Genomic DNA, 12,183 nt, shown 5'->3' on the forward strand with positions numbered 1-12,183 from the left:
AGAACACAATTGCATCCGTTTGTTTTATGTATTGTCTATGGTGGCTACTTTTACACCACAAGGACAGAGGCCAGTAGTTGCAACAGAGACCATACAGCCCACAAGCCTAAGACATTTACTACTTGGCCCTTTGTAGAAAAAGTTTGCCAACTCATGTAAGACAATAGGAGGGCTGATAACTATGATAATATGATAATAGCTAATATTTATTGTGGCTTTCTATACATCAGGCAATTTTCTAAAGCATTGTGTTTATTAATTCCTTTCATCCTCACAGCAACCTGAAGATTTAGGTGCTGATATTCAGGGTTGTCATATGGTTGTGTGGCTTGTGCACTGCACATAAGTGTCTGGCTAGAGGGGGTGAGTGGGACCTGAATCTAATATATGTTTACACTTACTAAGCTGTATGCCCTGTCATAGAGTTGTGTCTAATGGGAGGGAGAAGTTTTTTTTTTTTTTTGAGGAAGATTAGCCCTGAGCTAACATCTGTTGCCAATCTTCCTCCCTTTTTCCCCTTTTTTCTCCCCAAAACCCCAGTAGATAGTTGTATGTCATAGTTGTACATCCTTCTAGTTGTGCTATGTGGGATGCGGCCTCAGCATGGCTTGATGAGCAGTGTGTAGGTCCGTCCCCAGGATCCGACCTGGTGAACCCTGGGCCGCCGAAGTGGAGCACGTGAACTTAACTGCCATGCCACCGGGCCAGCCCCTGAAGTTTTTTTTTTCCCCCTCACAAAGACGTAGCCACTAACCGCTTTTGAGCTCACAGGACTGTATATATTCAGAGGGGCACTGAAGTAGACAGATTTTTCTACTTTGGCGCCCAGTGGGAGGTACCTTCTAAAAATTTGCACGAAGGAGCTAAATAAGCATGCTAATGATGGTCTCTGATACATTTCTCACTTTACAGCTGAAGAAACTGAAGAGGCATAGAAAGATTGTTATTTGCCTAAGATAATACAGTCATTAAGTGGCAAAGCTAGCATTTGAATCCAGACAGACTGGCTCTATCATGCATTCTAAATATCACAATCTTCTGGTCAGCTCTCACAGGATGCTGGTTGATGGTAGTAAAAACATCGATTTTTAGGTGAGAACTGTACTTCCTGGTAGTATAGCATTCCAGGTGTACACTGTGAGTGGTACTAGCACACCAAGGGACTAGGGTCTTTCACTCCTTTCTTACCACAAATGTTTGCCTGGTACTTGAGAAGTTTTTATGTATCGAAACTCATTTCTGACATAACAATGGGGCCAGTAAAAAAGTATAAATGTGCTTTTCTAGAATTGAATGATAGAAAAACTCTTAAAGATATTATATCTACTATTTTTAAGGCAATCTATCATTATTCTCTTTTTAATTGGTATAATAGAAAATTAAATTTATTTGTTTTCACAGTACTTTATATTTTAGAGTATAAAATAACAAATGATATTAAAATATTGCCATGAATAAAGTAAATGTTTATATCCAGATATATGCAGTTTGCATTAAAAAAATGTGTCTATTTGATCTTTTTAACTCTTCCTACAAGGACATGGTGGAAATGGTTTCTTGAAATTTCAAGATTCTGAAGAAATTACCAACATAGAACTTGCAGATGCTTTTGAACAAATGTGGCAGAAAAGACGGTAATTAGCAAATGACAACTTTTCATAAGATAAATTAGTACCTAACTTTTCCGTGGTTAGTAGATTTGTAGATCTTATTTTAGAAGATTTTAACTTATTTTAATCATTTCTTCTAATCTTTGAGATTTGTGTTTGTTATTTCTACTGAACTGAGTTATTTTTAAAAGAAAAACTTAAGGTTATTAAAAAGCTTGAAAAAAAGTTAACATTTTCATATGATATCTCTTGTTATTTTGCATCCTCTTTGTTCCCCATTATTTAGGGGGATTGTAAACATATATTTATTTTCCAGCTTGTACCTGTTCTTACTTTTTGCACATTCTCTGGCCCTCCATGTGATAGCAAAACATTATGTATTTTTGTGGAAAAAAATGCTAAAATTACAATTAGTATAAAATTTGTAACAACTCACATTAAGGATGTTATATTGTTAGTCATCCATGGTAAGCACCCCTTTAGTTGCAAGTTGTCATATGAACTTAAGTGAATTTAAAGTAGCAATAGAACTGCCTTTAAATTGATTACCTTCAATAAACACTTATGGGTTACCTTCTAAACAGATGGCCCAGAGGGGAATATGATGCTTATTTTGCCTTCAAAGTGTTTAAAATCTAGTGGAAAAGAGAAATATGTACACAAGTTAAATGTTATAAATATTGAATTATAAGCATAAGCAGAATGTATGGAAGTGTTGAGGAGGAAGCTTTTGCTAGGTACTGGTTTTATCTTATTCATAGCTTACCTTTATTGAATGCCTACTGGGTGCTGGGCGCTGTGTTTTACAGGTATTGTCTCATTTAATTTTAATGACAGCTCCATGAAGTAGATACAGTTATTATTCCCATTTTTACAAATGAGTAAATTGAGGCACAGATGGATTAAGTAACTTGTCAAACTTTACACAGCTAGTCAGCGCCAGCGCTAGGATTCGCGCCCAAATGGTCTGATCCCAAGAGCTTACTCTCTTACCTGTACTCTCTCTCATAACGTTGGATGTTTCTGATCCTCTGGGGCCTCTGCAGATTTTGTCTCAGAATAAATGTGTCATATTAATGGTGCCTTCTACCACCTGCTTGGATATTGTGGGTCAAGATTCTATGCTTTCTTTTCTAGGTGCAGTGTTAGCTCTTTACCCAGATCCAGTGTCTGAGAGAAACCCCTACGAAAACATATCTGCTCCCTACTTTCACTTTCACCAGCTATCCAGCTCATTCTAAAATATGGAGCTGATTAAGTGATTCTTTCTCTTAAAAAAAACCTTTGGTGTCTTCCTCAAACTTATAGAATAAGATCCAGACTTCATATGGGATCCTTTACAAATTGACCCTACTGTAGCTTTTTGAAACAGATTTCCCTTCATTCCCCCAAATTTACTCTAAATCCTAGCTACACAGTGCTATTCCCCTTTTCACAAACATTTATGCTTTTTCACCTGTAGGGGCCTTAGCACAGGCTTTTTCCTCTGCTGGAGTGTGCGATTCCTTCCTTTGTTAGATAAAACAACAGACCACACCTTTCAGTGACCCGCCTTTCTTCACAGTTTCCTCTGTTCCTCTTGGAGCACTTTGGCTTTGTTAGACTCTAAGCTCTATGAGGGCAGGGACTGCTGTGTCCCCAGCTTAGTGTCAGGCACATTGCAGGCTCTCAATAAATATGTGTAACACTTATCACATCCCAGTATAGTTATACACTTATGTGTCTGTCTTCCAGTTAGATTTTAAGCTCTTTGAGTATGGTGACCACCTCATATTGTTTTTTCTGAATGTAGCTCAGTTTCTAGGACAGTGTGGGTGCCAAATAAGTGTTTGTTGAGTTGAATATTCATTTTGATTCTGAATCATGTGACATAGATAAGGGAAGGGAAAAGAGTTGGGGCAGCTACTTTGTGGCACAACCACTGCTCCCTGTTGAGGTGGTTTCTCTGGACAGGATTATTCCCTAATATTTCTAATATCAAATTCGTATTGGGAATTCTACTGAAAACTCTCAAATTTTTAACTAATGAAATGACTAAGATATGACTTCAACATCTTATGTTATAGAAGTATTGTAAAAATATTAGTCAATGTATTTTCAATAGCATGATTCTTGTCAAAGATATTACCACTTTTCTTTCAGCTACAATGAACTACTCTTTATTATTGATACTTGTCAAGGAGCGTCCATGTATGAGCGATTTTATTCTCCTAACATAATGGCTTTAGCTAGTAGCCAAGTGGGAGAAGATTCACTCTCGGTAGGTGCATTTTTCCCATTTGCAAACTGCATTGTCTTTGCGCTGTTGAGCTATTTCTGAAATCACTTATGTGCTTTATGAATATATTTGTTATTTCATATTCTTAGACTTTTTAACATCTTAGTAGGAAATTTTGATTACATTTAAAATATTTTGTTATAGTGATGCTATTAGACATATACTTATTTTTTTTTGCCCTGCTTTTTCATTTTTATTGAGGCATAATTGACATACAATATTATGTTAGTTTGAGGTGTACAACATAATGATTCGATATTTGTGTATATTGTGAAATGATCACCACAATAAGTCTAGTTAACATCTGTCACTGTACCTAGTTACAGAAATTTCTTTTCTTGTGAAGAGAACTTTTAAGATCTACTCTCTTAGCAACTTTCAAATATGCAATACAGCTATAGTCACCATGCTATATATTATACCCCATGACTTATTTATTTTATAACTGGAAATTTGTACCTTTGACTTCCTTCATCCATTTGCCCACTCCCCACCTCTGGCAACCACCAATCTGTTCTCTGTATCTATGAACTTTTTTTTTAGATTCCATGTGTAAGTGAGATCATACAGCATTTGTCTTTCTCTGACTTATTTCACTTAGCGTAATGTCCTCAAGGTCCATCCGTGTTATTGCAAATAGCAAGGTATTGTTCTTTTTTATGGCTGAATAATATGCCATTGTATATGCTTTGTCTTTTCATAGCATCAACCTGATCCTGCAATTGGAGTCCACCTTATGGATAGATACACATTTTATGTCTTGGAATTTTTGGAAGAGATTAATCCAGCTAGCCAAACTAATATGAATGACCTTGTAAGTATTTGCGTGATTTAATTATAGCACGTAGGTATGCTAATCTTAACGTGCTAAGTCAAGTCTGTCATTCCCTGTGCTCCTAGGATACTGTTTCATATATTGAATGGTGGCCTTTTAAACTCTTTGAATATCCCTTTACAGTAGTATCTCTCTCTTTAGTACAAGAGGCCTAAAGCTTTAGCCCAGTTGACTTGCTATTCCTTGAGGTACTTTCCTATTTTCTTCATTCATTTGCTCATGCTCTTTTCCCTACCAGAAATGCACTGTTTTTTTAGATTCACCCATTGAAATTCTGTCTATTCTTCGGGAGTCAAGTCAGATCCTGCCTCCTCCAGGAAGCTGTCCCATATTCTTACCTGTTGGAATTTACATAAGATAAATAAAGCTTTTCAGAGCTCTATTTCTCTTTTGTGCCATTTATCATAGTCTGTCTTTTTTTTTGAACTTACTAATTGAGTGAGAGTGTTTTTCTCACTTAATGGGAAGTTCTTGGAGGAGAGGAGCCTTCTCTTACATATTTTTGTGTGCCCTACAACTTCTAGTATGGTGTTTTGATGTGGCTTGTTGAATTTAGTTCAACTTTTTTTCCTGGCTTTTCTGCACTGATTGTATCTTTTTATTTTATTTTTATTTTTAATTTTTTTTTTTGTGAGGAGGACTAGCCCTGAGCTAACATCCGATGCCAATCCTCCCCTTTTTTCTTGAGGAAGATTGGCCCTGGGCCAATATCTGTGCCCATATTCCTGCCCCCTACATGGGATGCCGCCACAGCATGGCTTAACAAGCGGTGCGTTGGTGTGTGCCCGGGATCTGAACCTGCGAACCCTGGGCCACCGCAGCGGAGCACGCACACCCAACCGCCGTGCCACCGGGCCGGCCCCCTGATTGTATCTTTTTAAATAAATCTACTTTGAAGTTGCTATCGAAAGTAGACATAATAAAAGCTTGAAATAACAATTCTAGACTGGATAATTACTGGGCATCAGTGACTTTCATTCTTTTTTCCATTAATTTATGCCTTCTTCATTCATTCACAAATGTTTCTTGAGTTTTTGCTAAGTGCCAGGCACTGGATATACCCTAGTGAAAGAGGCAGACACTGTCCCTGCCTTCGTGCAGCTCTGGGATGAAGGGGAGGCTGAGTGCATGGACTCCAGCGCTTCAGCCAAGCAGCTTTGCATGGATCTCTTTTATTATATAGAAATTTTTTAGGTAAATTTTTACTTATTAAAGAAGTTCTACTGCAAAATTCTGAAACCACTGTATAAGCTATCAAATTTGATAGCATAGAACTACTTACTACATTTTGGAGGTTATATATTTTGATGCCTGTTAAATCTCAATATGAATTTGAATATTAAAACAAAACTTGTGATATTGCTACTTTAACTATAAGAAAATTATAGTCACCTCAGTTCCAGTTACTTTAATTTTAGAGTTTATTCCCATTTTTGGACTATACATTGTATATTTTATGTAATGCATGACATGCTGTCTCAAAAGTTTACAATATGTGCACTCACACTTTAAATGTCTAGTGTATTTTTTAAGAGAATACTTCTTCCATTGAAATCATACAGGAAAGACTGAGGGAACTATTGTTTGTTTTTTTTGCTCACAATTGCTGTTTAGTGGTTTTTTTTTTTTTGGGAGGAAGATCAGCCCTGAGCTAACATCCATGCCAATCCTCCTCTTTTTTTTTTTTTTTTTTTTGTTGACGTGGCCTCAGCATGACTGGACAAGCAGTGCATCGGTGCACGCCCGGGATCCGAACCCCGGGCCGCCAGTATCGGAGTGCGCGCACTTAACCGCTAAGCCACGGGGCCAGCCCTCTATTTAGTTTTTAATAAACATTCCTCACTAATATCTCATCTTGTCCTTCTCCCTCCATTTTTTTAATTGAATGATGATTATTTTAATCTTGTTCAGTAAGAATGATCCATTTCCTTGAAGTTAAATAATATAGTGATGTGACATATCTCTAGATATTGTGTAATAATACCTAATTTTTGTTGGATTATGTGTATATGATAAAATTTGTTGAGTATCAGCTGTATTCAGAGTATTGTACCTTCAGGAGCAGCAAAATTAGAAGACTTGGTGCTTAGCCTCTTAAAAATGTGTAGTGTCATTGGTCACAGTTGAAGACCACATTTATAGAGTATCACTTGTTATATGAAGTCTCTGATCCTCCAAGTAATGTTCTTTCCTCAGTGATGTTCATAATTCTTGCTATGTACCTTTATTATGCTTTGAATATTGCTCTGTAATTGTTCATACTTGTGATGTTCCCTGGAGGCTTTGAGCTTCTTAAATAGGAGGTATAGGGACCATGTTTTATGCATCTTACTACCCACAGAACTTAATTATAGTACCTGGTGTATTTGTAGATGCATCTACATCTATGTAGATGCATCTACAAATCATTTCACAGTGAAGATTTGTGAAATGAAGGAAAGGACATGACAACAATGCACATTTGTATGGTTCCTTTAAATGCAGTGAGGTTAGTGATTAAAATTTTTCCTGGAAGAGGTAGATTTTCAGGTTTGAAAGAAGAGAGTATATAGCATACTCTAGAAAAGTGGAATACCTGCAGAAGCACAGCAGTTGGAATACTAGATAATCCTTGTCTTTTGTGGTGAACATATAACCCGGCTCGAGCGTAGAGATTCCTGTACGTGAAGAAGATTATTGAAAATTAAACTGAGTCGTTGCAGGTCATTATGTTGCTGAGGCTAAGAAAATCAGATCGATAGGATAAACATTCTTGAAGGAAGGAATGACTTCATAAAATGTGAAAGTATGTTTATTTTAGCAGCAAAGAAGATAATACTTATTCAGTGTTTCCCGAGCTCATTTGACTATGCTTTTCCTGCTTTCTTCTGCTGGTAACTTAATGAAGCGCGTCAGGTTGCTCATACAGGGATGCCTTCAATATACCTTTGTTTCAATATTCTTTGTTTATTTTGTTTTGTCTTTTACTTTGTTTCTTCAACCTTCCATCTGTTTTGTCCTTCCTGGGCAGGTGCTGTGGGCCCTGGGCCCTTACCAGCAGTCCTGTAATGGTTTTCTTTATATATCCTGTGCTTCTGCCAAACTAGGTTATTAGCCTTACACGTCTCTGCAGCTGCTCCATTATTAGGAATGTTCTTATTTCCCGTCTGCAGTCTTCCTTTTCCTTAAAAAAGTAGCTTAAATCTGACTCCCTCTTTTTTCTTATCTTCAAACTATGAGAAGTTTATCCTTTTCTGAAGTAGAACCTGTCACCTTTTTTTCTACCTTGTTTTGGTTATTCATCTCTGACTAGACTTAAAGCCTTGAAGACAGGACCATGTCTTATCAATTGTTGATCCTCTGTGGAAGTATGAAGTATATGTAATAGACACTTTTTATGCTTCAATGAGTGAATGAATATGTGTCTGTCGTTGGTAATTCACTCATGTGGAATAACAGGGATAAGATTAACATAAAAATTACTGTGAGATCTGTGCAGCGATGAAGTTGTGGTTTTCAGACTATAGTCTTTGGAGCACTAGAGTGTCTCGATGTGCCTTGGGTTTGTTTTCCTCATGGATAAACTAAGAAAGTTACTTCATTTATAGAGAGGTTTACATAGGCTCACAGCAGGAGAGCAAGGGGGATATCTGGCGGGGAGGCTGTCCTTCAACTTCCTGCGATCCACGGTAGCTCAGCTTTCGTCTTTTTTACATATGGGGGTACTACGTGATCTTCTATTTGAATTTAAAGTTTGAATGAAGAGTCATGATTACAAAATCTTTAAAAACCACTCTGGTAGATCATCCCACTAAGATGGATATAGATGAAGAAAAAAGCAATTCTCTTGTCATATTGTTGCGTGTGAGTTCTCCTAGATTTAAGCATTCAAAATATACTTTGAGCATATGTTTAAAAAAGTGAATGTTTTTTCCCTCCTTGGCTAGCTTCCCTATTTATCACCTGTTCTAGTGTCTGTATAGCTTTCTTAGAATATCAAGGACTGCGATAGCAATGAAACTTTAATCTTTAGAACCAGCAGCTTCTTTAGGTTAGAAGAGCTGTAAATTTAAATATACTACAGTCTACTATATTGTGTTAATTGGATTTAATAAAAGTTGTATGTATATGTAGGCATGTATGTATTTATTATTGTTATATATGTTTTTTCAGTTTCAGGTATGTCCCAAAAGTCTATGTGTGTCTACTCCTGGACATCGCACTGATCTTTTTCAGAGGGATCCTAAAAATGTCCTGATAACCGATTTCTTTGGAAGTGTACGGAAAGTGGAAATTACAACAGAGACTATTAGTTTGCAACGAGATTTAGGAATCATGGAAAGCAGGTATTCATCTTAAATTATTATTTGAATAGAATATTCTAGTTTCACAGTTTGTAAATGTTTGTATAAGATAATATTAAGAGATGAAAGTTGATGTTTGTAAACAAAATTACACAATACTACCCAGTCTTCAATTTATGTAAGCCCTGTGCTTTTCAGATTTATGATCAAAAGATATAGATAGCAGTGGGAAGCTAAGATCATGATTAGGATTATGTTGTAGGTCCAAAAAACGTGTTTGTAGTAGTATGATTTGAGATTTGCTAAAAAGGACTAAAACTTTCCCCATAACTGGCTGTCTCAGAGCCATACCTTTCTGTCAGTGGAGGTGTGTATAGTGGTTCAGAAGACCTTAATGAAAGGGGAGGTATATGAGTGTTTCAAACATTAATCCTCTCTAATGAGTGTGTGCGCTGTCACCTATTGCAGTAGGAGGTATTAAACGAGGTGACATTGAATGAAGCTGGCAGCTGGGCATTTAGAGGGTAATAAAGGCCCTAGGAATCTGGCAGATGCAAGGCAGATAAACATAAAAAGGGGAAGCAAGTGCCAATGCTTCCATGTTCACAATTTCTTCGGGCTCCAGCAATCTGGTTAGTTCTCTGACTGCCATGTATTTTGGTTCTTAGAGTCCGAGTGGTTTGTGAGCCTGGTTCGGTCGTAGCTCTGACTTTTCCCTAGCGTTGTCTTCTGTTAGTCTGGAACAGTTTATCCAGGGCAGTTGTAAATTTGGAGTGACCATCCATCAACAGCTACCACTGTTTAGGATTTCTTTGAGGGCTCTTGGTAATTCATTAAGGAAAGGAATGAGAGAGAGAGGTATAAGCCAGGTACTCCCCCTCTTGGGGAGTGGATTGTAAGTGAGAAAGCAGTGAATATGCATGCATGCACATGTGTGTAGGGGTGTGTGTGTGTGTGTGTGTGTGTGTGTGTGTGTGTGTGTGTGTGTGTGTGTGTGTGTGTGTCTGCGGGAGAGAGAGAGAAAGGGAGGGAGAGGGAGATTGGGAGAAATTGGTTGATTTTGGGTATGTGAATTTTAGAGATATTTATACAGTTCCGTTTGTTTTTTTCTCTGTAAACGTTTTTAAAAGCAAAACACTTTGTTAGGGTTAAATAGTGTCTCAGTTAATAGCCACTTTCTTGAAACATATAGATGATATATTATACTCGGTATTGAACTTCGTGATTAGGTAAACTAATGCTATCTACTGAAAACTCGTACTCCAGGGAGCTCTTTTGGGTTGCCAAATGGCAGCATATACATTATTCTCAATTTTGAAAATTTCAAAGGTTTGTAATTGAGTTTATGAATTTTTTAGGAATAAATTTAAAAAGCTAGCACAAAATACATCTTCTATGAAGATTTAAAATTAATATTATTATTAATTATTTCCTATTCTGGATATTCGAAGTTTTGGATTTTTTCTTTTCCAATTTCCTGTAGCTATTGGCTTAAAAAATATTTTCTTAAGACAACAGATGATATCCTACAGCAATATTACTTTTATTTATTATTTAAATACTGAATTTCAAATTACCTTTGTAAAATAGCTAAACTATCTTAATACTTAGCAACTAAAATTGAAATTGAGCTACTATATGTCTTTTACCAGATTCATTTTGTAATTTCGCTTGAACTTAAGTCTATAAGATACAAGATACATCTTCTCTTAACCATCTGAACATTGTGTTAATTTCCTTTGTAGGCAAAGGCCATCTTTACTTCTTCCGTACTTACTTTCTATTCTCTCCAGTATTAAATTTGTAATAATTGTACAATAAAAAATGATTTCACTGGAATTCTACAGTTTCATTATATATTGTGGAAGAATGGAATTTTGTCTCATAAATTATCTCCATGTATTAGTTTGAGAACAAAAATTGTTGCTGAAGATTATCTTAATTTATTTTTAATTGAAAAGAAAATTATTTTAAGCATCAAAGCCAGATTGTTGAATTAGAGCACCCTCTAGTGTTTATAAATAAATTTTATTTAGAATATTGCTTACAGATGGGTTCGTGATTACTGGTATATGTTATCCAATTAATTTAGGGGAATTAAGTTCCAAACATGCTCCAGGAAGTTTTACATGAATGCCTCAAATATTATCTCAGTGTGTGTAGGTGGTACTTATATGCAAATATGAAAGGCAATCAGATGTTTGTTTAGAGAAAAGTATATTTGTGAGAGATCAGATATCACAAAAAACTATTTTATTAAGGAAATTATGGGGCCGGCCCCGTGGCTTGGTGGTTAAGTGAGCGTGCTCCACTGCTGGCGACCCGGGTTCGGATCCCGGGCTCGCACCGACGTGCTGCTTCTCCGGCCATGCTGAGGCCGCGTCCCACATACAGCAACTATAAGGATGTGCAGCTATGACACACAACTATCTACTGGGGCTTTGGGGGGAAAAAATAAATAAATAAAATCTTTAAAAAAAAAAAAAAAGGAAATTATGGGCTAGAATGTATTTTTTCAGATCTTAGGTTAAAAATATCAATATAGTCACTGTTATTAAAATTGGCAGTTATACTTTTAAAAATATTATTTTCTACATAAGGGAAATAGTGGAACTGATTTGTTCAGATTGTCAGTATTTCATATTTTGTGTACTAGAGTTGTACTAAACTAAAATCAGATATGATGAAGAACTTTAGTACATAAAATTGACTGAAGTAGCTATATGAAATAATTGTTTTTATGTTTCCTGAAATTTAGATATTGAGTAGGGTACAGTCATATAGTTAGTAACGACACTGTTTCTGTGTGTATCTTACTAATTGTGTTATTAATTTATTTGCAAGAACAAATGAGGTAAAATAAGGGCTGATTGCAATAAGGTTGGCTTATATAACTTGATTCTAAACTGCTTCACCTGAGTGTATGTACGTTGACTTTTACTAAGTATTCAGACAAACAGCCTGCCCTCCTGAAAGAGTTGGGCTTACTAGAGAATCTAGTAATAAGTCTATGTTAGCATTAATCAGATTACCAGTTTTGTGTCCTTACGATATATATAGGGAAAAGAAGCTCCAGCTTGTGAATGTAAAAATAAAGGCACATTTTAGTGTTACAAAATGTAGGAGTCTAAATTCTGTAGGCATTGGCCAAGAAAAAAGGGAATCCAGGACAATATG

The 12,183-nt window shown here is 36.3% G+C and overlaps 1 protein-coding gene across 2 annotated transcripts in view; it reads left to right on the top strand.

Annotated features, from left to right (window-relative positions):
* PIGK (phosphatidylinositol glycan anchor biosynthesis class K) overlaps nucleotides 1-12,183 on the top strand; it is a 113,937-nt gene that overhangs the window by 34,792 nt on the left and 66,962 nt on the right. For both annotated transcript variants that reach the window (XM_004431515.3, XM_087448776.1), the window contains exons 6-9: nucleotides 1,538-1,634; nucleotides 3,753-3,870; nucleotides 4,592-4,702; nucleotides 8,876-9,048. In XM_004431515.3, coding sequence (XP_004431572.1) covers nucleotides 1,538-1,634; nucleotides 3,753-3,870; nucleotides 4,592-4,702; nucleotides 8,876-9,048 — 499 coding nt within the window. The remainder of the gene's footprint in view (nucleotides 1-1,537; nucleotides 1,635-3,752; nucleotides 3,871-4,591; nucleotides 4,703-8,875; nucleotides 9,049-12,183) is intronic.

Source organism: Ceratotherium simum, chromosome 2 (assembly GCF_057802395.1).
Source record: "Ceratotherium simum simum isolate JZ-2026a chromosome 2, ASM5780239v1, whole genome shotgun sequence".
NCBI lineage: Eukaryota > Metazoa > Chordata > Mammalia > Perissodactyla > Rhinocerotidae > Ceratotherium > Ceratotherium simum.